General features: G+C 44.9%; 1 protein-coding gene across 10 annotated transcripts in view; it reads left to right on the top strand.

The window, feature by feature from the left end:
* SPAG9 (sperm associated antigen 9) overlaps nt 1–12,946 on the top strand; it is a 64,567-nt gene extending 51,621 nt beyond the window's left edge. For 3 of the 10 annotated variants that reach the window (XM_054221605.1, XM_054221608.1, XM_054221613.1), the window contains 8 exons: nt 917–1,065; nt 2,247–2,418; nt 3,374–3,487; nt 5,287–5,325; nt 6,194–6,370; nt 7,164–7,301; nt 9,222–9,329; nt 11,891–12,946. In XM_054221605.1, the coding sequence (XP_054077580.1) occupies nt 917–1,065; nt 2,247–2,418; nt 3,374–3,487; nt 5,287–5,325; nt 6,194–6,370; nt 7,164–7,301; nt 9,222–9,329; nt 11,891–11,955 (962 nt within the window). In that variant the 3' untranslated portion in view covers nt 11,956–12,946. Of the gene's footprint in view, nt 1–916; nt 1,066–2,246; nt 2,419–3,373; nt 3,488–5,286; nt 5,326–6,193; nt 6,371–7,163; nt 7,302–9,221 lie in introns of all 10 variants that reach the window. The other 7 variants (XM_054221609.1, XM_054221611.1, XM_054221614.1 and 4 more) reach the window with 3 other exon arrangements.
* The last annotated feature ends 11,196 nt before the right edge of the window (nt 12,947–24,142 follow it).

The raw sequence follows: 24,142 nt of genomic DNA, 5'->3' as shown, positions 1-24,142 counted from the left end.
TTTCCTGTTTTGTTATTAGTGTTAATAATTGTCTGTGGCCAAGTATTTCAATGAGAATTTTGTAAGCATCCCTTCAGAATATCTGCCAAACCACTCCTGGACGAGCTCCATTCTTCAGCCTCCAGAATAATGACCTGGAGGGGAAGGTCTTAACTAGGAGCAACTGGAACTTAGCTGTTACCTCGTTCCACAGACTCCCTACTCATTTGTTCTTTTCCTTGTGGCATTTAAATCTCAGCATTTAGAAGAGTTACAGAGGTTGCACATCAGTAATGCAAATATTGGGAAAGATGCATCTGGGATTAAATTGTTCGGTTTTCTTCTTTTTTTTTTTTTTTTTCATCTCAAACTCTAGTGGTTTACAATCCTTAAGGATCTCGAGTAAATGTCAGTGATGATCTGTGGCTTAGCTCAGCCTACAGAAGAATTTTACTTAGTGTCAAATGACCAAATTTAGTATGTTTTTAGTAGAATTCAGGTGCCTTTCTGAAGATCTTGCAGCATATTCTAAAACATCTTGATGCACTGGCCAACATTTCTCTGTTCAGTCAAGCAGCAAGTGCCTAGTGCTGTGTGGGTAGTTGCTGCTTGTAATGTATACTGTATAATGTATACCAAATAAAGCAGTTAGCACTAGGTAACTTGCTGTTTTGAAAAATATTTTGACGTGTTTTGAACATGAGTCACTGTACAACCTTATCTTTAAACAAAGTATCATTTGGGATGTTGGTAGTTCGTATAACTGGTTGCTTTTTTAATGAGGAATCTAGTCATAAATTTGTATTGACTTATCTAGATTACTACAGTGCTTCTAAAAAATTAGACTGTTAAGATATTTGCCTGTACTTTAAAATATTTTTAAACTCATAGAAACCTATGTTTTGTTTTGTTTCTTCTTTTTCTTCTGTTTTTAAAGATGGTCAATGGGATTTGACAAACTATCACCTTTTAGACCTGGGCCGGCCACATCACTCGATACGGTGCATGACAGTGGTACATGACAAAGTCTGGTGTGGCTACCGGAACAAAATCTATGTTGTTCAACCAAAGGCCATGAAAATAGAGGCAAGTTAAAATGGTGTTCAAAATAAATAAATGTTATGTTTTAATGCCATCTCATGCAACAGCTCAAACTGCAGAGTAACTCCAGAGAAGTTCTTTGTTCATCAGAAAACAAGCTACCAAACAAATTTGTCTTGCGAAATACTATTACATTTTCTTTTCCTTGTTTTAGAAGATTTTAAGCCATGAGGAGACAGTTCTCATTTACTGAAGCCAATTTTTTGGGGGTTTAGTTCTCCACTTCTAGCTGGCCAGGAACTGGAAAGTGTCCTTGTGCAGAGCTCATACGGCTAGCTGCCAGCTTACTCTGCAGGCATGTCTCATTAGGTTCTCCACCCGCCTGTAACCTGCTCTGTGATCTCTCTTTGCATACTTTAGAGGCGCGTAAGTGTTAATCTTGAATGTACTCTTCCTCCAGTTATTAAATAGTTTGTTTATACAAGGTGTGTAAGCTGGTGTTTCTGCAGTGTTGTACCTGGCATCTCACATACAGAAAGTGGCAAAGGTTTCTGAAAGCCATTAGCAGTATTAATACTTCAGCTTCTGCTAATTGGCCTGAGACATGGGCCAGACCTTTTGTGGGCGACTGCTCAGCTCTTCTGAAAATATCAAGCACCCAATTAATCATCTATTTTTGTGAAGAAGATGATATGTATGGGAAAACTGAAATGAAGGAATTCATACAACAGTGAAACTAATTGTTTTGCTGGTGGAGAAGAGTGTGTTTTGTATGGGTGGGTTTGTAGGCTGGTGGAGAAGAGTGTGTTTTGTATGGGTGGGTTTGTAGGCAAGAGCAAGGCTTGACAGAACTAGGGAGAAAACCACTTTTTGGGCATGTGTACCTTGTGCTGTGACAGGAGGATCTCATACCGAAAAGGCTCCAGGTTAAATGGAGACAGACGCCAGAGTAGGTTGGGATGTGATATATAAATGAAGACGCAGTAGGAAACTATGGCTTTGAGATCACACTCTAGGGAAGGGAATCAGCACTTCTACTATTGACTTTATCAGCATCATATGGTAATTGTAACTAAGCTATACAGTATCTGCTAGTCGTCTTGCAAATGAGAGGATTGTAGATGACTTATGAAAATTGCCAGTATTGACAGTGTAAGAGTAACAGAGAAGCCTTTCTTACTCTTTCCTTCGTTTCATCTTCTAATTTAAAATCTAATTTTTTGTAGAAGTCATTTGATGCACACCCAAGAAGAGAAAGCCAAGTGAGACAGCTGGCATGGGTGGGTGATGGGGTATGGGTGTCTATTCGCTTGGACTCCACCCTGCGTCTCTATCATGCGCACACGTATCAGCATCTACAAGATGTGGACATTGAACCTTATGTAAGCAAAATGCTAGGTAAGTTGATAAGAAAAAACTGTTGTATTCTTACATCTCTTGCTGCCTGGAGCTTTCTTTTCTTGTTATGGATCAGGCAGTTCTCACTGCAAGCTAGGGCGAAGGGTGGGTGGAATGCTAGTCAAATCCTCTTTGTGAAAACTTGAATCTGGAAGTAGAAGCCTAAGTCAGTCTGAAAAGCATGATGAGGATGATAGGTCTTCTGATACAGTCTGTTGATCCTACCTGATGTCTAAGGTGTCCCTAAAAACTCAGAACTAATGAGGACAATGGTGGTTGGGTTGGGCGGGCATCAACAGACACACTAAAATCTTCCTGTTTTTAACTGTACTGATGTCTTTTTTTAAAAAATCTGAGAGTGGGGAGAATCCATTACTTGCCTGGAAAAATTGCCTTTTTTTTTTTTTTTAAGAAAATGCAAAAGAGCAAATTTTTATTGCTATTGAAGCTAATAAGCTTCCTGATATTTTTTTTAATGTTTATATAAGAGCAGTTTGACCACCCACATAACACAACAGATACAAGTAACTACTGTGCCATTGTGCTTAGCTGGTCAGCCTTCTTCCTCTCCCCTCATAGTGCTAATGGATGAGAAATTAATTTTAATGAATGAGAACCCATTATCTTACATCTGTAAACTCACCTTTTCTGTTTTATTTGAGAAGCTGCCCTGGTGCTCCAAAAGATTTTTATTGTGCAGCATTATGGAGCTGTTATACGCTTTGTGCTTTCTCACAGTTAATGTTAATCTCTTTCTGTATGGGTTTGCAACTTAATTAGCAGAGCCTTTCAGATTATCTTTACAACTGAAATGTACTCCTCTACCTTGTTTCTGTTTGAAGTGGGGGGGAATTACTTGTCTGCGTGGTTTGGGAGTTAGAGTTAAGATTCTCTGTTATGGAACTAAAACTATTCTTGCTCATAATTTTTGATGAAAAGCATCTTTTGTTTTTAGGTACTGGTAAACTGGGATTCTCATTTGTGAGAATCACAGCTCTTATGGTGTCTTGTAATCGTTTATGGGTAGGAACAGGAAATGGTGTCATCATCTCCATTCCATTAACAGAAAGTAAGTAAAATATAAATGAATAGCACTGTGCAATATGCTGTAGACACAAAAAGAGAATATTAAACCCATTCAGATGCTTGCTAATGGATAGAAAGCTTTACTGACAGGCTGAATCTTTCAGGTTCATAACAGATTGGGCCTGTGTGATGTTTAGCACCTAATCTGTGTACATGTTTTCAGTTATTTTGAGCAAAAAGCGTATCTCCAAAATTTCCTGTACTTCAATTTGAGCAGAGTTGCTGTGGCATGAATGAAAGAGATGCTTTGAAGCTTTAGAGGTGTTACGAGCATTAGCAGTATTTATAGAAGTTTATTGCTTGTAAGAAATGGCTTTAGTTTTCTAATTAATGTTACTTTTGACTGCCATATGATCACCAAAGTAGATTTTTGTTTGATTTGAGCAAAGCAATTTGATTAGCAATTGTTGCTAATGCAATGTGATTGGCTTTAGTTCTTGAGAATTCATTACAAAGCTGGTGTAAAGGACTGGAGCGGCAGTAGTACAGACTGCTTTAATGGGCACGTTCAAAGTTGTAAGAGTTGTAAACACATTCTACAATAGAGCATTAACTTCTGGGTAAAATTCCAATCATGCGCATCCAGGTATCTGCTTAAAAACAGACCCCAAACTCTTGTCATGGGCTGAAACTACTTGGGGGTGGGAGAGAAAGCATGCAGACATGGGCACTTGAACCTCAGGAGGAGGGAACAGTCTAGTTCAAGGACAAAATAAATCTTAAATAGGTAAAGCTTAGGAAGAATCTGTGTGTAAATTGATTGCATTTAAAACAACAATGCAATGTTGAAACAACAACAATGTACAACTATAATAAAAAAACCCCAACCAACGCTTGTGCCTGAGACTAAAACACATGGACGGAAGTTTCAGAAAACTAAATATACACCTTTGTCCTAATTGTAGTATTCTTATATAGAAAGTAGTACAGCCTGACAGGTGGAATCTTAGGGTTATTTAATAGCAAAAACTCTTCATGTTGTATCTGCTTTGTTGAACAGCACATACATGCGTTGTTTCTCATACTGTTCCATTACATTGTCCATCCATTCAGTAAATGTCTTTTTTTGCATTGCATGAATGTACTAAGGAAGGACAGACTTCCTATCATGAATTTGAAGTAGTTTAAATCATGCTTTCAAAAATTATAGCTCTTAATTTGCGTCAAGCTTAATTTAATGTTTCCGGAGGAGTTTGTTTTAAAACAGTAGTGAACGTGAAAAAATCCCTATTAAAGCTATTCCGTTTAATATCAGTTTTGTTAGTTCATGCATCAGAACAACTGTTCGTGGCTAGCCTGTTAATGGGTTTGAGAAACCTTCTTAGAAGTATTCGTGGTTTTCAAAAACAGTCCTATCCTTGCATAAGCAATTGCATATCTCAGTTCCCTGGGTCTCAATAGCAGGGCATTTTCCAGATCTACAGATGATGTTTCAAAAGGGCACTTGAAAACATGAGTTGTTATATATTATTTTGGTAGCCTCCTACAAAGGAAAGAGAGAAAGGGGAAAAGTTGCTAATCAATAATAAACTTTATAGCAATAAAGCACATGAAAGTGTCAGTGCTTTTGTTGTCCATTTTGTCCTGAAACTTTTATAACAAGATGCTGTTCTTTGTGACTTTTTATTGAATCTTCTGTAATTAGATATTTACTGTTTTAGGAGCTGAAATTTTAAGCTCTACCTTATCAAAATCCAAAATACAAGAGTGGTGGGTTCTCATTAATCCTTCTCCTCTACTGTCATACCTATCCATTTCCCCTTTCCTCCTTTCTCACTTTAGCTGTAATCCTCCACCAGGGACGTTTACTGGGGCTGAGGGGTAAGTGCAGATCCTGAACAAAAATCTGTTTTCAGGCTTCTAATAGCCACTTCAAGGCTGTTTCCCACTCCTTATAGATTTACCCTTTGTATGTTCCTAAATGTTTTTCCACTTGCAGTTACTGCATTGCAGCAGTTTTATGTTTGCTAAACAGCCACCAATCTGCTCAGCAGTTTAGTATATCATCCTGTGTTGCAGCTGAACTTTCATACAGACTTTGTTTTTCTTCCAGCCAATGTGATACCATATCTTATAACTTTGTCATTAATCCACATCATTTACTGTCTTGTTACAAATCACTGTTTCTTTCACTCCTTTGATAGTCTTTGGAATGGAGATGGCTTGTATGTCTAGCATGAGTACTTCTCTGTTTTAATGGATTTTAAAACTTCTCAGTAAAAACTAGATGTAGAATTATAATAGGGTAGCTCCTTCATGCCCACAGGTGGCTATTTTTGGAGAATCTTTGCTGGCAAGGGGATACCCTATGATTAGTTGGAATGAAACTGTCTTTAATTATATGTTTAAGTACATTGAATTTGCGCATACTGAAACACATTAGAGGTACTTATTTTCTATGAAAGATACAGTCCTTTTCACAAATTATTTTTTCCAAAAGTAGGATATTAAAATCTGATGTTTATGCTAGACTAATAAGAATCCTGCTCCATTTTCTGATGTACTTAAAATAACGAAGCATGCAATCTTTTTTTCTTTCCAGCTCTGTCTTGAATTGGCATTGCTGCCCTCCTGTTTCATTTTTATCTAAGTTGGCTTTAGCTTTTAGATGGTACCATAAGGTTTCTTAACAAATAACCGTTCCTGTAATTTGTGTCTTCAAGTAGAAAACACTTCTTTTCTTTTACAGCTAATAAAGCAGCAGCAGGCTCCGGAAACCGTCCAGGGAGTGTAATACGTGTATATGGTGATGAAAACAGCGACAAAGTCACTCCTGGAACATTTATACCATATTGTTCAATGGCACACGCGCAGCTTTGCTTCCACGGGCACCGTGATGCTGTAAAATTCTTTGTCGCAGTACCTGGTAAGGTTTTATTGCCGTGCTTCAAATGAAGTTTCTTTTTCTCCCTCATAGTTAAACATAGTGTTTAGGCAAATATAGCAAGTGGGGAAAAAAAAAATCATACATTCAGAAACAATTTATTATATTTTGTTTACAAGACTTGTCTGATTCCAAAGTGCAGTATTGTTTAATGGGAGGGAAAGGGTTTGGTCACAAAGAAGTGCTTTGCTTCCTTCTGGGGAAAAAGGTGCTGTGGTGAGTACTTGCCTATTAAGGCGGCAGTCAACTGCTAATTGATATAAGGTCCAATTTAAGCGTCTGACATCCTGCAGGAAGGATGAGCTAAGGGAGAAGCCCCCAAAGGAAAGAATCTCAGTTGAAAAAGCTAAGAGTTCCCTAGAAGGTCAGTGCCGGTTGAATACCCTCTCAGTGCTTGTGTGCACCTCATGTGCTGGAAGTAAATGACAGAAGTTTGCTTAATGGGCTGACACGCGCTGAATCATTTCAGTTGTGTCTCTGAAAGTCCTGAAGTCTATTTCAGTGTCATTCTCTAGATCTGCATGCCTGTGCTGTGAAAGCTATCAAGCGGCATTTAATTTTCTGATTTCCATTGAACTGACCTGAGCAGATTCTTGATCTCTCTTTAGAGAGATGAAATTGGGGCAAAGCTAGCTTTCTGTCCCTTGCTGAAGAGATACTAGAATCCAAAGTTAAGTGTATCGTTAGGGATTAACTATGTCATCCAATGACCAAATACAGGTGTGGTAGTATTCTGTGAGATGTGGCATAAAACTGTATTCTGTTTTTAATCCAGGTCAGGTTGTTTGCCCACAGAGTAGTGGTGGAACAGAGCTAACAGCTGATAAACCGGCCCAAGAGTCCTTCAACCAGAGTCCCTTAAAATCAATGTTGGTGATAAGTGGTGGAGAAGGATATATTGACTTCAGAATGGGTAAGAAATACTGAGCTTAAAATCAGTTGTAACCTCTTCATAGTGAAAGGTCGTTAACCATATAATAACTTCCACTGCGATTGCAGAGCGTGTCTGTGTGGTCAGTACGTAGTCTTTACTGAGCGAGTGCGAGGATAGAAGTATGTGTTCTCACACACACACGCACCTTCAGTTTCCTCTTCTCCCAGTAGACCACGGCCTCTGAGCTGACTCTGTAAAAAGGTTTATTTGAAACTGTGCTTTGTAGCCATGTACCGCCTTACCATTTATGTTGTCATTCTTCCTTTGAAAGGTTAGTCTTCTGTCCCCAACTGTTGGAAAATATGTCCAGTTGCTTAAATATGCAGACTGACTCTAAACAGTCATGTATTACATGAAGAACACTCAAACTAAAATTTACTCATTTTTGAGTGAAAAGGGGAAAATGTGCTTCACCATTGGTTTTGTGTGTGCTTCTTATTTTAAATGCTGCTTTTTTTGGATAGCACTTTTACGTGATCTACCCCATAAAAGATTTATTGTGTAAACATTTTTTTTTTAATTGAAGCTTTTGGGGAAGTAGAACTATAACCACTCTCACTTTGTTGTATGCTTAGAATCTGCAGCTGAAGACCTTGACAAAAAGTGCATAAAAAGCAGTCACAACTCCTAGACCTTGTTTTGACTTTTTGCCTTAATCTGTCTGTAGTGGTTTTTAACAACAACAAAAAAAAAAAACCAAAAAAACCCAAACAACAAACCAAAACCAACAAATAAAAAACTCCCCCAAAACCACCAAGATCCCAAAACAACACTCCAAAGAAAAACCTATGAAGGCCAGCCCAAATTCTGTCATCCCACTAGTCAATGAAGGGGAGTTACACCGGAGACAGGACTTGAGGCAACTCTGTGCCACGCTGTAGTGAGGTATTAAACTCTGTGCTTGTTGCGAGCGAGCTGGTATAGCTGTGTACCAAACGTGCATTTTGCTGGCCTTGTAGCACGATGCAAAGCCGTGAGCTTCAGCGTCAGTACTAGAGCTGCATTAGCTCAGCCGCTACCACATCAGTGCAGCAAACTGGCTGAAGAGCAAGCTCAGGCCATTCTGTGTTTAGATTCCTCAGGTCTCCAAAGTAGTCTAACCAGAAAACCAGCCACAGTGTGACTTGAAACCTTCCTGAAGTTGTAGGTCCATTCCCGTTTCATCTGATTGAACTGACGTTCTTCTGTACCACAAGGCTGCCTCTGTATTGGTGTTTGTTACTGTCTACGTGCAGTTTTGTTTAGTGGTTAGTCAGTCACCTTTGATGCGAGTCAGCTCATGTCATCAAGACTTTAGACGCAGTTATAAAACTGCTCTGCTCTTTTGAAGAGCAATAATGGAGAACAGGCTTAAGGCTGTCTTGTGCCAGCGTGCAGAGCCGTGACAAGCTAGGATAACTAGAACCTCTCCCCATCTTTCCTCTTGTTCATCATAGACATGAGTGTTGCATTGTCTGTCTTGTGCTCAATTACTGCTCGTATTTCCAGAGCACTTTATATGGTTTATGTGTTTATGCTAGCACTCTTTCTCTTAGCGTAACCATCTCCAGTTCTGCCTGGGAGGGACTGCGAGTTTGCAAATGAGGTTGTTGCTTCTCTGCCTCAAAGAGCTATAAGTAAAGAAATATGTAGAATATGGATACTTAAACTACAGTTAATTTGGGGGGCTAGAACTGAAGAATATGACCATCAGAATACTGGGCTCTGAAATAATTATGCAACAGTCTTTCAGTTTGTAATGTATGTATTCATAATCTTGAATATGCTTTTATATGAGCATATGGCAGCTACTGTCTCTTAGAGTGTTTTTCTTGTAAACCTAGGTGTCACTTGTCTTGCTGCGTTTGGTGTTAATACTGGTTGTTATTGTCTGCCTGAATCTGAGCTGTTGCTTTTCAGGTGATGAGGGTGGAGAATCTGAACTCCTTGGAGAAGCTCTTCAACTTGAACCTTCTGTAGCCAAAGCTGAGAGGAGTCACTTGATAGTGTGGCAAGTAATGTGTGGCGGTGAGTGAGCCTGTAAGATGCAGCTGGAGACCTTAAAAAAGAAAAAGGAAAAAAAAAAAAAAAAAAGAAAAAAAAGCTTCTGCATGTTTTTTTATTTTGTGAAACCTGTTTCACTACATGATGTTGAAGCATTTCTTTGCTGTTTAACTTTATATTGCAAATCTGTCATACCTTTAACTATACAGGAATTAGCTTGTGCTGTTTTACTGCACCCGTGTTACATGGAACAGTATAACGAAATCGGACCTTTCTCAAAACTGGTGTGCACACCCTATTAAGCAACTGAGACATCAGTTTTACTGTACCACAGCAATCTAATGTAGTTCACTTCTTCGGTAGTCTCACTTGAGTTCAGCGTTATTACAACTGAGCTTCATTTCACTGTATAATGCATTGAGTAAAACAGCAAAGTTATTCCCAGAGTATTGAAAAATTGACAAATTATAAAATGGATTATTAAGACTCATCCAAATATTCAGTGAGGGCTAAAGCAAACTGTAAACTTCAGCTTGTGTTTTCAAACCTGGAAAATCTTGCTTACATAATGTATATGGCTTAATTTGTTACATTCATGAGAATTTATGGGGGGAAGAGGGGATTGTATAGGAATTAAGATGACAATATTTAAATAAAATTACATGTTTTCACTATTGAACCTTAAAGTTTGAGAACTGCTGCCCTCAATAACGAGCGATTTTGAGCATTTTTTTGAGCATTTCCAGATATGGAACAACTCGGTTTCCAAAGGTTATTCTTAGGATGATTTAAAGCTGAAAATAATGGTAAAATTCTTGAACAGGGGGTATGTTTTGTTCTTTTCTTGTCTTAACTCTTTATGTCCTAAGCACTAGAATGATCTTCTCTGCCTAGCTGGTCAAACTCATGAGGCACTACATGTGTGAAGGTTAGAGACCTTAATTAGAGCATGAGAAAAGACTGAGAGTGTACAGGAAAACTGCGTTCTGCCCAAGTGAGATTGTAAAGGAACTCTAGTGCCAGATAATTAGGTACAAAATGTATTTTTCGTAATCGCATATCCCAATTTAGTAAAAAAAAAAAAAATAAATAAAAATTTAGTGACAACGTTAGCAGGTAACACTGAGTAAATTGATGAAAGTCAGGAGACTCTAATATTAGGCTGACATTCTGTCTACTCACCATCTATTTTTTTAACCATAAATGTGAGTTGAAGACTGTCTTCCTTTTACATTGAATTTCCTACATTAGTATCAAGCCTGAGTTAAATGCTTCATGATTTCTGTACTTCAGAATATTTTAAAACCCAGATGTGCTCTTTCATTTAGTCTCTGGAAAGTAAAAGTTTTGCGGGGTTTTAATAAACATCCAGCATTTACCCCCAGAAGGCTGGGACTGTTCCGTTTGGGTTAGCAGAGAAATTTAGTGACTTGATTATGTGAGAGAACTGAACAGTTTCAGAGGAGTAAATATAGGAACACTTTTTTAAAACTGCCTAAACATTTTTATGCAATAGGAGCAGTTCTGGTCTATCAGGCAAACATGTGTTTATATATTTTCTTAATTTTTTTAAATGAACACATTCAGCTGAAGTCTATTGTGTAAATATATATTTAGGCAGCTTTTTCAAATGCATATCATAGCTGATAAACCAGAAAAACTCCATTCAGGTCTATTGGTTAGATTTATATGTATAAATACTTTTTAAGCAACATATTTTGTACACAGCTGTTCCTCTCGTAAATATGTATTTAGGACATGAACTATGTAGTAAAAATCCTTATTAAAGATGTCTAATATCTTGGTAGTATTTTTCTCTTCAGAATGCCAAAAGCGATGAGAGCATGTTGTTCATAATTTGCTTTCCAAATTCATCTTTAACGTCACTCTTAAAGTACTTCGGCTTAAATATAGAGCCTAGGAGCTTTTGAAAAAAATACAAATTCAGAAAGTAAACTGGCTAAACACTCTTGGAAAGACCCATTTGAAACTTACAGACGTGTATGCTGAACCTGAAGCACATCTGAATTAACTTAGGAAATTGGATGTCTAAGAAAAATGCTGTCTAAACTTTTACTGTTGTGCAGAACCTTCACTGTGAGTGGTGCAGTTCCATTGCTTTTCGTGCCATTTTCTTAAATTTCCTTTTTTTTTTTTTTTTTTTCCCCCCCTCTTTGGAAAACACAGTCTCCAAAGCTTTTACTCACTGGTTGATTGTCACATTCTCATGTTCTCAGAAAAAAAGAAAAAAGCGCACAATTCTGTTCCTTGGTTCTTGTATAGCATTTTATTTGTAACTAGTGATGAGCCGTTTTCTCTGAACGGCGTTCCCGCTCTCAAATGGAGCGGTTCAAGCTGGCAAGTGTGTACCTGGTCTTTTGCCAAATGTATCTGGTCCACCGTGCCATTTTAGTCACCTCAGTGGGCCAACTCTTGCAAATCTTTCAGAGAATGATTGTTTCTGTCTAAAAGTGGAAGGGTTTTAAAGAAAACAATAGGTTAACTATGTACCACTGTGGGTGTAGATAAAAGGCATGTGCACTTCTCTGTATTTCTCATTTAAAAACTTTATCCCCTGTCCTAAGGTACAGTAGGTTCGATGGGTCCCTATTGTCATCGCAGTGCGCCGGGATTTATAAACTCTACTTGAGGTCGCTTTGAAGGGTAACAAAGCAGGTAAAAAACCCCGGCACCGAGATGACGATACGCTCCTCCAAATCCGCCTCGAGAATGCGTTTATGCAGACACTCATGTGATTAAAGCATCATATAAATAGGAGCTAATCTCTTGATAGCTACAGCTTGTTAATAGTTTGGAAACATTTCGAGCACAAAATATGCAGCACATGACTTGCCTGGGTAAGGGTGTTTGCATGGTAAAGGTGAAACGCGTCGTAGAAGCTGCTGCATCGTCCGTTTCTTGTAAAGGTCTTCCTGCGTTGGATCAGATAGAGCTGGCAGAGCGTAGACACTTTATCATAGGCTGCCTTAGTAACAAACAAATGTTAAATCTGTTTTATTATACTAACTGTTCTAAAGAACGTGTGTCTTTTAAAATGCTGTGTAACTGAATATTTATTTCCATGTGAGTATTATAAAAGTTACCAAAGGATTAAACCTGACTTAGCACTCTTGTAAGTGACCCTGTTGAGATGGGGTCTTGTGAAGGCCCTGCTCTGTAAAACCAGACACGGTAAACTCAAATACAGTTCTTTAGGGAAATTAAATGTTTTTTCTAACAGGGTCATGCCATATTGTAACAACCTATGTTGCACCTCAGAGCATTTTTCTATACACTAAATGTCTCTCCCGCCCTCTAACAAGATTAAGTTTCCTTTATTAATTTTGTTGATGCACATTTCTCAATCTTTTAAACATATATTTTAAACATTTTATGGTCTGTAATTTTTGAAAGTTTTGTCTGTTGGACACTTTACGCTGAATTTTACTTGCCTCTGTAATCCGAGATGGATACTACAGCGTTAAACTTGCTGTCTGTTAAAACTTGAGGCTTCTTTTCTGTGAGCAGAAAAGCTCATATAGCAGTGTAGTTATTTCAGTATTTATTTCTATTATTGAATCCATGGGGTTCAGAATGTAACTTTGTACATGAAATATATATAAATATGTATATGAAACATGCATCGGATTGGTGTGTTCTTTGTAGTCTCATGTTGAGTTCAGAGGTGGCTGATGCTACCAGAAGGAGCAGTAAGTGGGTGTTTCACACTAGCAGCCAAGTATTGCCGTCATGAACATGGGTAGTGATATGTTTGAGTCTGCCCACAACTGGTGTGACCCTGCTGTCTCCTACTGGGCCTGAGCAAAAACGCTGAAGAAAAACTTTGTTCGGGGCCTGGCTCCCAGCTGCTGCCGTGCTGCTTCGCCTCCGCGTGGCCACACACCGCTGGGAGGGAGGGTGAAGCGAGAGGAGACCCCCTGAACTCGGCTGGGGTAGGCGCCGGCACTGGAATTTGGTGTTTGAGTTTTAACACCTTACCAGAGATTCAAAAGGCTCAAATGCAAGTTGGTTACTTACCACACAGCAAAGGAAGTAGTATATTTATAAGGCAGAAGAATGAGAACTCCGTGACAAGACGTTCATTTCTCACCTAGAACCAGGTTTTAATTTTTTTTTTCTGGTTCATCTGCCACTTCCTACTCACATTTGCCCCAACAATTTATCTTGATTAGTATGTAACAAGTGGCCAGGGCACTGAAAATACTTGGGAAACCTTTCCTATAAGGGATTGGGGTGATCCCCCCCCGACCTGTGCAGTGAAAACTGTCCCCCGGAGTGCCCGGGGCACGGTGCCGGCTGGTCCCTTGCCTGCCCAGGCACGTGTGCAAGCACAGGGCACGCGCTTCTCAGCACCACTGAAGGACTGGCGTAAAGCCGTTGATTTTGAGTACCTCTAGGATACAAATACTTCATATTGGCCCATGCAAACATATGAATCCATCCGTGGTTCAGAAAACACTGTGTCCTACAACCAGTGTTGTACCAACTTGAAATTTTATCACCTTGGTGCTTAAAAATACATTTATTTTTTATTTTCATTCACTGGAGTTTTCTTGCAAGATTTTTGCCCCTCCAGAACATAGGTACTGACAAATTTCCTTCTCCTCGGAGTGTTTATTCTTGGGATGTGTCCATGCAGATGCACGTCATGTCATTGCCGTGTGCCGAGAGAGCGCGTGTATGTTTTAAATAGAAAGAAGCATCAGAAATCTTTGTTGTGCAAATGTTTACGCCCTTCTGGCAGCACCTCGGGTCTGTGGGTAAGTGATTTAATTTTTCAGATCCTGTATTGAGAGAGAAGTGCTAATAGAATTGTGAACTGGGTTAAGGTGTTACGAATGATATTTGGAGACTGAAGTTTTAAGCCATTAGAAAATACCCAGGTCCTTCTGCAACGAACACGGGGATAACGGGGAAAGCACTCGCCGCTTCTGCAGCAGGTACCAAAAAAGTTCTCAGGTGTGTCAGTCTCCTATAAAAAGCGGTATTCAAATCGTAATATGTGAAGTGTTAATCATACAGGAAGTGAAAATGTTTCAATGTGAACGCTTTTTATTGGAAAATACTTGTTTGCTGGAAACTAAACCTCAAACTTGCTGACAGAGATTGAGATGATTTCCCTTTTTCTACAATGGAATAGCAAACCAAAATGAGGGATTCTTCTTGCCATCACCCCCCTTCTTCAGCATCCTGTGTGAAAGTTATTTGAGTAGCACAGTCTGTAAATGTTATTTAATATTATGATGGTCTCTGCACGAATGCCCCTTAAATCTACTGCAAAAGAAGCTCTGAGGAGGTCTCTTGGCCTCAGACCATACTCCGATTCATGGCATAGCGTTCAGGTCTTGCTGCAATTTTGCAGGATAACAGTTAAATTCTTAAAGAGGTATTCTGAGATGGCAAATCCAAGCGTGAGAATTGTTTTCCTGCGTTTCAAAACACTCTGTAAAGTGATGGCGAGGAGGGAGCTGGTGAGAAGTGACGTGGATTGTTGTTATTCTCTGCTTGTGCTTCTAGGTAGGCCGGAACCCCCGGGACTGGGCGCCGGCCGTGTTGGGTTTAAACACAAGATGGTGCTCTTACAATTCAAAGGAAATGTGGAGACGGAGGGGGAAAACTCATTTTCCTGGAGTATCCTCTTCTCCCTACTTTTCTCTCAACATCCACGTTTCAGGTTTCCTCTAGCAGCTCTTCAGGGTGAAGCTGTTGAGTCAGTGGTCAAAGGAAGGAAAGGACAATCTGCGTGTTTCATCATCGAAGGGTTCGGAAGATGGCTCTCCCTCACCTCCACCTCTCTGCCGTGGTTAAGTCAAGTTGTGGGGGTTTGTCTGACTGCGGTACGGCCCCAGCCAAGAGACTGGGCTGGAGGCAGCTGCTCCGGAGCTGGGACCTCTTCAGCCCTTTGCATCTGATGCTCAGAAAGAGGAAAGGGCAAGAGTTTCCCTCTTTAAAGAAGGCCCAGGCAGCGTGTTGAGCAGCATCTGTCCCCCTGCCTGCTGCTTCTCCAGCTCCAGGGAAGTCCTGCTTCAATTGGCAGTGGGGCATTAACGACCCCGTTAATTCACACCCTGCCTGGAGCGCAGCCCTGTGAAAGCCGCACTCCAGCAGCAGCTCTGGCCGCAATGGCCGGGGGGGTGGCGCTCCTCTGGCCACGGACCTTCCCCTTTCCTCTGCCACCCCAGAGGCCGAGGGCTGTGGGACGCGCAGGCGGTCTCTGCAGCGGAGGGGAGGGTTGCTGCCATCACCTGCTGCGGCTGCTGCCACTGCACAAAATGTCACTGTGCCCAGGGGCTCCTGCTTCGTAGGCTGGCTCAGGTCTGGAGCCTAAGTGAGGAATAAAGGAAAAAACAAAACGTATTGGAAAGCTTCCCAGAGTCCACATCTGCTTTTCACTTCCACCTTTCAGCACGTGGGGCCGAGATGGGGAGCGCTGCGTCCCCATGGCCCTGGGGCCCTGCCCCAGCTCTGTGCGGGCAGGGATGGAGCTGCTGCCAGACGGGTCCCACCTCTGGACCAGCTTCGTGGCAGTGGTGGCACTTGGTTATGGTGTCATCGTTACGCTATCTCATGGCCTCGTTTGCAGATGTGGTTCTCAGGGTCTCCCTTTAAAATAAAATTAGGCTGATGCTTCCTTTGTGTTCAGGGGTGGAAAAAAAAAAGCTGATGGGTGCTGCAGTGGGTGAGACAGGGGTCCTGGTGTCCTGTCTGAGGGTGGCTGAAAGGAAACGCTGGGAGGAGAGGGCAAGAACGGGGCAGAGCCGTAGGTGACCCCGCAGCCTGCTACGCCTTCAGGCTTAAGACTCAGCTTCTGCCTCTGGAAGCAACAGGATTGATGGAGAACGGTGCAGCTGTCTGCATCCCAGCAGGAATAAAAAGCAGGAAGTCATTTGTTTGTGAAGGCAGCTGGAATACCTCTGGATATGCCTCTGGATGTGGTAAATACTGAGAATGAGATAAAACTTTATGTTTCTTCCACCACTTAACACTTACTGCTGCATGGGCGCTCCTGGCAGATGCTGTCGCAGGGATGCGGGTGCCATGCAGGGCTCTGTCCCTGCTCGTGTGGGACGTTTGGTTTCTGCTCCCCGGGACGGCGGGGAGATGCCTGTGGGCATGAGAAGCACATGGAGCTGGGTGAGGAGCTTCAGTCTTTCAGGCCAGACCTGGCAGCAGTTTGCGGTGGGTAATTGTACTGGGAAATGGTGTTAAAGGCTGAGGGGGGAGGCTGAATCCAGGAGAGAAAAGATGTTGAGGACTTTTTTGGCTGCTAATTGATGTGTTCAATGAGAGAACAGCAGGATGTGTGCGTGGGCAGGGAAAATTGAATTCTTGTCAAAATTGCCCAAAAGGTAATGAAAATCCCTGAGATAAGAGAGAGGTGAGTTGTGCGGCATCCACGAACCCATCAGAGTCCGGTTGACTCACTTGCAAATAAACACTGTGTGGGTGCTCAGTAGCAAAAAAAAAAAAAAAAAAAAAAAAGCTCTTCTGCCCTTTGCAGATGTGCCTGTATGTCATTGCTCCCGGGAAGGAGGGATGCTGCTGCCGGGGTCTCCGTGCCCAGCGAGACCTGGGAGGTGTGGGGTGAGTTGGAGCCCAGCAGCCACGTTGCAAACTCAGAGCACCAGACCTGAGGTCTCCATCCTTGCGGCGGGGGGCTGTGCTTTTCCATGTGCGGGAAGAGAAAATCAGAAAGGATGACTCAAGGTGGGGCAGGTGGCACCAGGAACATCCCCAGCAACGTCCGACTGGCACTTCCATTGCTGTAAAACTCCAGGACAGGGTAAAGACTTCATGCGACGGGGGTAAGGACACAGTTTTGCTGCCTCTTGGGTGATGCCGGGCTGTCAAACCGGCCTGCCGTCAGCTCAGCACAGCGCGTCGGATGACCGTCTTTGGCAAGTGTTTGCAAAAGTTATTTCTCAGCCAAATCTCCAAACTTTTCAGGGTGCTCGGAAGGTTGTTTCACCATAGCAACCCGTGTCTGCAATAAAGCCTGAAATGTCAACTTTGGGCCAAAGCCACGGCTGAGCCGCTGCAGAGCCGTGCATGGAGAGGCGGGCGGGCAGCTCGTGCCCGGGTGCGAGGCGAGGTGGAGAGGTACCACCATCCTGCGGGGCTGGTCCTCCCAGGAAAAGTGATGGCTCTTCAGACCCTTCCCCTCTGGGTTCTGCTACGGTCCTGGTTTGCAAGAAGCTCAGGGCTCTGATGGTCAAATTTGGCATCTCAAAGGCAAAAAGCCTGCAACTGGCACGGCCTTGTGAAAAGGAGTAGTTGTGACTGCTGTGGGGCTTATCAGAGGGGCTGGGGGCATCTGAGCCCCTCGTGTGACAGCAGCGGAGAGGGCAGGAGACGTGGTTCATCACCCTACCGCGTCCCCAGAGGAGACGGCAGCCAGCCTTGCCCTGGATATGCCCTCGCTACTCATTCAGCCTGGGAATCGTACAAACGGGTCAGAAACTCCGCAAAAGGGAGCACAGAGGAAACTTTTTGGCGGAATGAAGAGACTTTAACAAAGCTGTGCCTGAGCCGGCAGCAGGGTTTCGGGCTGACAGCGGCACTTGGGTGTTGAAGGCGTTCCTGTTTTGTGAGCTGGCTTTTGCAAACACTGCAAGGTGTGATCTTAAATGAGACAAAGGGAGGAGAAGTAACTCAGAGTGGGTCCTAAGGAGCGTTTCCAGTTTGTGCCAGAGGAAGGCCAGCAGCTCTGGCTGGGCTTGCCCTGCTGATGAAGTGACAATTTGTTTCCATATTCCTCTTATGGTTAAAGCGGACTTTACTGGGCTCCTGGCACCTCAAGCAACTGATCCCCAGCTGGACCACGCTTCTTACTGCTCGCTCAGCGTTGCTTTAGGCTGGTATCTGCACACCATAAAATATAGGTCTCTTCTCAGGCTGGTCCCCAAAAGAGAAAATGGGAGCTAAAGAACTAGCTGGAATGGTCATGGTTTACAAGAACTGCAGACCAGACAGGCACAGTTCAGAGGATTTTCAGTGCTGGTGGTCCTTCTGGTCCTCCAGCTGCTCTATTCCCAAATACCGGCCTTAGGCTGCAGCACGCCTTCCTCCAGGGAAGCTTTGGTGGTTGGACGAACCACACAGGAGTGTTTGCTGATCCCCGCAGCTGCTGCAGTTTCCTCTCTTGTTTGTACAATTCCATTTTTTAAGTATATCTCACACCCTGCATGTGCTGAACTTGGGCAGCTCTCATCACTTCTCATCAAAAACTAAATAAATCACTGGCGCTGCAAAATCCTGCCTTCCCCTCCAGCCATGAGTCACCCCGCACAATGGCAGCGACTTTCTCAAGGGTACTGGATTCACTCAGCGAGCAGTTGGGCTGAAGACAGCCTGGCCTGCAGCTGGTTCAGATGTAGTCTGGGATTGTTCAAACTTGGGCTGCTTCGGCCCAGAGGTGGGAGCTGCTGCGTGGAGGCAGCCGGGTTCTGGTGTGGGTGCTGCTGTTTGCCTGCGCGCCCCAGGAAAGCTGGGCACTAGCAAAAAAATGAGCCATTGCCATGTACGCGGTGTAATTGAGGGACTTGGCCAGCGCCACGTCACCATACGGTGACATGATGTTGTGCCCTCCCTTTGAATAGCGTCAGTACCTGGCGTCTTTATTTCTGCAGGCTTTATGGCTGTGGAGGGTGCGAGAACCTATTGGCTTTTAATAGCTTGGAGTTATTTAGAGATTTTATTTGCCTGACAGCACTGTGCTTTCTGGGATGCTTTAGGAAGTACAGTAATTAAATGTTTTTATCAAAAACGCACCTACTTGGGCAATGTTAAACATTTTCTGTGGGTAAGTGCAATTTAGGGACTGTCCTGGTCCGTTCAGGGCCGGGACAAGTGCTGGAGCTGAGAAAAATGCCAAGAGCTGAGCTGGTGGCCCGAGGACGGGCACCCGGACTGTGGTGTGCCTCCCTCCTGGAGCAGGCTTCCAATTCCCTATGCCTGCCGAAGGAGGGACTCTGAACCCACGGTCTGCGTACGTTTAGTTTCTGTGGGGTGCTTGGGGTGTCAGGGACGCTTCTCCCAGAAACGACCCCTGGGCTCGACAGCCTCAGTGCTGCAAACTTCTCAGCACACACGTAAAGTCCCAGCACATGACTTCAATGGGGCTATTCATGTCCCCACGGGAAGCGGCCGCTTTGCTTCTTGTGGGATTACAAACTCTGCAAGCCTTAAATTGAGGGTGTGAGAAGGGACGTGAGAAATAAGATTTCCCCCCCAAAATACTGTGAGTTCCTTTATTACCACGGAGGAAGGACAAGAGTGGCAATGACGACTTCAGACTTAGGAACTCTGGCGATTGGGGAAAAATCTCGCTTCTTTCCTCCTCCTCAATGAAATGACTTATTCAGAAGCCAGCGCGCTCTCATTTCCCAGAAGATGGCCATTAGGTTTGCTGTTTCTCGGGGCACATGGGCACGCTGGGCTGGGTCACTGCCCCGTGCAGGAGTGAGGGGCATTACCCGGCACCATACACTCCTGGCAAACGCCGAGGTGGTCCACGAGGTTTCTAAGCCTTTTTTCTCCTATCTCTGCTTCCCCTTTGTTATAATCCTGGTTTGCCATCTTCTCCACCCAACTGGCGTCTGCACAAACCATGAGGCATCTGCTGCTTCGTGTTAGCCTGTTCCACGGTCTGATCGATCCCTCGAACATTTGGCTCATTTTCATTTCCTCACTTCCCAACTTTGTTCATGAAGTTTTTTGTACTTCTCCAGGCCGGAGCTGTATGCTCAAATGTCTGGCTCAAGAATAGAGCCTTTAAATGGATCACTCAGCATCAACATATATTTTCTATAGCGAAGACTCTGTGCCCTAAAGAAGGCGATGAATAACTGTGATTTGTTAACACAGGTCACTTTAATTTGGAAGCTGCAAGTGGTCCACCTCCTCCCCAGACCCATTCCTGCTGAGGGGTCAGCATGAGGCAAATGAGCATTTCTCACTGTGTCGGTTCCTTCCTTGCTCCCGTCGCACTCCCCAGAAATCAGCTTCTCTTCCCCGGGTACCACAGCTGGGCTTGGCCCAGGTCGGTTCACCAGAGTATCAGGAGATCTGTCAAAGGCAGCAGTAGCTCCCTGAAAGGCCTCTGTGTCTTTGCTGGAGGAGAACTGAGCTGGAAGAGGGACCTGCGGAGGCTCCAGAGGGATCCGCGTTATGCCCGAGGCAGGTTAGCTTTCTTCACCACTGACTCGACAGCAGATTTAAATGTCAGAGATAAGGCATCCCTTCGGCTGGGGCTTTTCAGGAGGTCACGCAAAGCAAGTCAGGACAGTCTTACCCTTTTCACAGTCAATGGATGTAGAAACCAATTTTATTCCCTTCTTATTTGCAGTAACTTCTGGAGGCTGTTACTATATCTCCCTTGGCCCTCCATGGACTACAAACCCTGGTTATCTCTCTCTCTCTCCTCATAACCCATATTTTCCGATCATTTCCATCCCTCTCTGGATTTTCCCTCCTCAGTTGTTCAGACTGAGCTGTGCTGAGCAGAGCACATCAAACGTGTGACAGTCCCCATGAGGCTTCCTAAACCGTGCAGCAGCGGACCCTGCTGAGCCTGCGATCCCCCCTTGCTCCCTGGTCTTTTCCTGAGGATCTCCTGCTTGGAGAGGATCTCCTGCTTGGATCCTCCTGTTCCTTGGCTGATATTTTTGCTGAGAGTTTTGATACTGCATTTGTGCTAACTTTCAGTTCATGCTGCACTTTGACTCATTTTAATATTGTTACTATCTCAAGCCTACTCCTTGTCACATATTTTGGGAGTAGGCAGGAGACATCCAAGAATCTGAAGCCAAAAATAGGGAGAATGGGAGAAAATAAAATTATGACTTTCAAGCTCTTCTGACTCAAACCCAGTCTAGCTCTGCAGCCGCGGCAGGTCTCCAGGGCACCCCTCGGGGATGCACCCCTGGGGGATGCACCCTTGGCCATGGCCGTGCAGATGATGTTGGTCTCCTCTTCCTGGTCCCAGTGCTGTGCTCCTGCTGGTCAGGATGGCACTGGCTGTGCCATGAAATCCAAAGTTCTGCTAAATCTCAGCCCCAGGCAGACGCAATGCCCTTCAGTCTCCTTCCAGGTCTTGCGCATGCTGTGCAGAAGCAGCACCGGGACCTGGGGGCAGGGAGCAGGAGCCATGAGAGCGAGATGCTGATTAGAAAGTGTTGAGTTGTTCGCACCCAGGACAAACCTGTTGTGTATCCGTCCCCCTGCACCCTGCGTGGCTACAGCTGCACGAGCCCACCTGTCCCCCCCCATCCCCTCGGGCGCACGGCTCGTCCCTGAGGCCGCCCTTTTCCCAGGGCATCGGGCTACGTCTGGTCTCTACCATGTAACGTTACCCCGAGGAACGTATGGGATACGGGCATCTGCTGGGCCAGGTGTGAACCCCGCGAGAGGTAAGAGAGGCTCCGTGCAGGAGTTAAAGCAGATACGTTGGGGGGATGCAAGCTGGGGAACCGGCATCTGAGTGGGTACCCATGTGCTTTTGCAAAGGGGTCAGCGCTCACCTCCCCCACCGAGCTCAGCGCTCACGGGCAGCTTTGGTGGGATCTTGGGCTGTTCCCATCCAGCTCAGCTCTGGCCGTGCAGGGGCTGTGCCCAGCCCAGGGCTGACATCAGGCTTCTTCAACCATAATAGGCAACACCAAAACCCGCCACATTCTTTATGGTTTGTAGCTGCTTTAACTTTGCTTAGGATCATGATCAATTAAGTCATATACTTGTTTTTAAAATCCTTACCTATTTCACTCTGGTAGATGTGGTGCTTAGGGTCGTGGTTTAGTGGTGGTTTTGGCAGTGTTAGGTTGATGGTTGGACTTGATGATCTTAAAGGTCCCTTCCAACCTCGACAATTCTATGATTGTTAGAGCTGAACTGGTTGAAATGTCTTTCTCCCTGTCTGAGCTTTCCTGCTCCCAGAAAAGAAAATGGATCAGCTGAGGGCTGTTGTGGTGGTGGTGTTGAGTTTCTCCTCTATCACAGTGTCGTAATGTTTGGGTCTCCTGCTTCCAGGGAATAGCAGCTCAGTTGAATAATTCTGTTTCTGGAGGAATTAAAGAAGAAACTTTCCACTTGATCTCATGCGCAATGTCCTATATATACAGAAACTAAATATCAAGCATAAACTGACTTGAGAGGAGCCTTTTAACTAACCGTGATATTTCGATCTGCCAGATCCATCCCCGTGACTGTTACAAGACGTCACCGGGTGCGGGCAGTGGTCTGAGCCCTGGGCCCGTGGGGCTTTGGGCTGAGCACAGCAGCGGGGCCAGGGCCGAACCCCCCTCTGCGGCAGCGTTACCCTGCTCGGTTCTCACAGTCTCCTCCTGCACCCCCCTCCTTTCTACGAGCCCCCTTTTTCCCTGGTGACATGGGGCACCCTGAGGAGCGGGTGGTCCCTCCCGGCCAGGAGGATGTCGCTGCGCTCGGTGAAAGATGAGGGTGTTGGGAGGGCTAGAGCTGGAGAGCGGGCACGGCCCCGCTCAGGGGAGATGGGACACATCCAGGCCTTTTGCCGTGATCGCTTCGATCACTTGAGCATCAAGCAGGGTTTGGACAAAAGCTTGGCTTGCAACCAAGCCACGCAGCAGTGCTGGTCCTGGTGAGGGGCAGACACGGAGAAACCCCCATGGAAGGTGCCGCACACTGCCTGACACGGGCAGTCGAGAAAGCCCCGATCCCCTGGTCCCAAGGCTCAAAGACGAGCCAGGGCTATGGCTTCTCCTTCCCAAACCGCCACGAGGGAAATGCTGTTGCACCTGAGGCTTATGCAGGCTCCCTGCAAGCAGCTCCTGCAGCTCGTCCATGCACCCACCTCCCAGCAGCCCTGGCAGCCACCTGGAATACGGCAGTGGGCTTGTGCCCAGCAGGGTGAGGGTGCCCCCGGGCTGGCGCCTGCCTGCTCCTCCCTGGCCTTGGCTCACCCTGCAAAGGGGTGGCTCATCCCAGGGGAAATCCCCGTCTCTATGGCGGGGGTGAAAGAAGTGTGGCGGTGCCCAGTGCGGGACGGAGGGTGGTACCCCCCCCCGCCGGTGCCTGGCATCAGCTGGCCAGGGGACTGTCCACACATCTATTTTCAGCGGTGGCATGCCGGGAGCCCAGGACACGCCGTCTCGGCTGCTAAACCCCTGTGAGTTTCCTATTGCACTTGCTCGATGCCTGAAGACACTCGAGCGGTTAATTATGACCTATAGCTCTGAGGATCGTATCACCTCTATTTTTAACTCTCTCACTTCTGGTGCGAGCCCTGTATCTATCTCTTTTCAGCCTTTTATTTTCAGTTTCTGATTGCTGTTTCCTAAACTCATCTCAGGCACCAGGTGGGCAGCAGCTGGGGAGGTATTTTTGTCCCCGTGGGACACACCGAGGCGGCTCGGAGGGTGCAGGGGGACGGGTACCACTCCGCTTGGCCGGCAGCTGAAACCCAGCCATGGAAGCTGAGCCCAAAACCAGAGCCCGGTCCCAGGGCAGAACCTGCATCCCTCTGACTGCCCCGGCACGGCTTTGCTGCTCCTGGGATGGGCACGGCTGTTTCTGATGGAAACGGAGACTGCGGTGGGTCCATCTCAGCCATTTCCAAACGCAGCTGATGATGCAGAAATGGGATGTCATGTCAGGTTTTGGGGTGTTGCTTTGGGGTTTGCGCAGCTGAGGTGTGAGCTTGGCAAACTCCGGGGTGCTCTCGGCGAGGGAAGACACATCCCTGCGGCAAATGCAACACCAGCGTGGTTCTCCCGGCAGGAACGCAGCAGGATCGTGCAGACAGGAGGGAGCTGGGGGGTGACAAGGGCACAAGTCAGAGA

The sequence above is a fragment of the Rissa tridactyla genome, chromosome 15 (genome assembly GCF_028500815.1).
Source record: "Rissa tridactyla isolate bRisTri1 chromosome 15, bRisTri1.patW.cur.20221130, whole genome shotgun sequence".
Taxonomy (NCBI): Eukaryota; Metazoa; Chordata; class Aves; order Charadriiformes; family Laridae; genus Rissa; species Rissa tridactyla.
The sequence above is the reverse complement of the archived record's forward strand: the minus strand, read 5'-3'. Positions and strand labels throughout refer to the sequence as shown.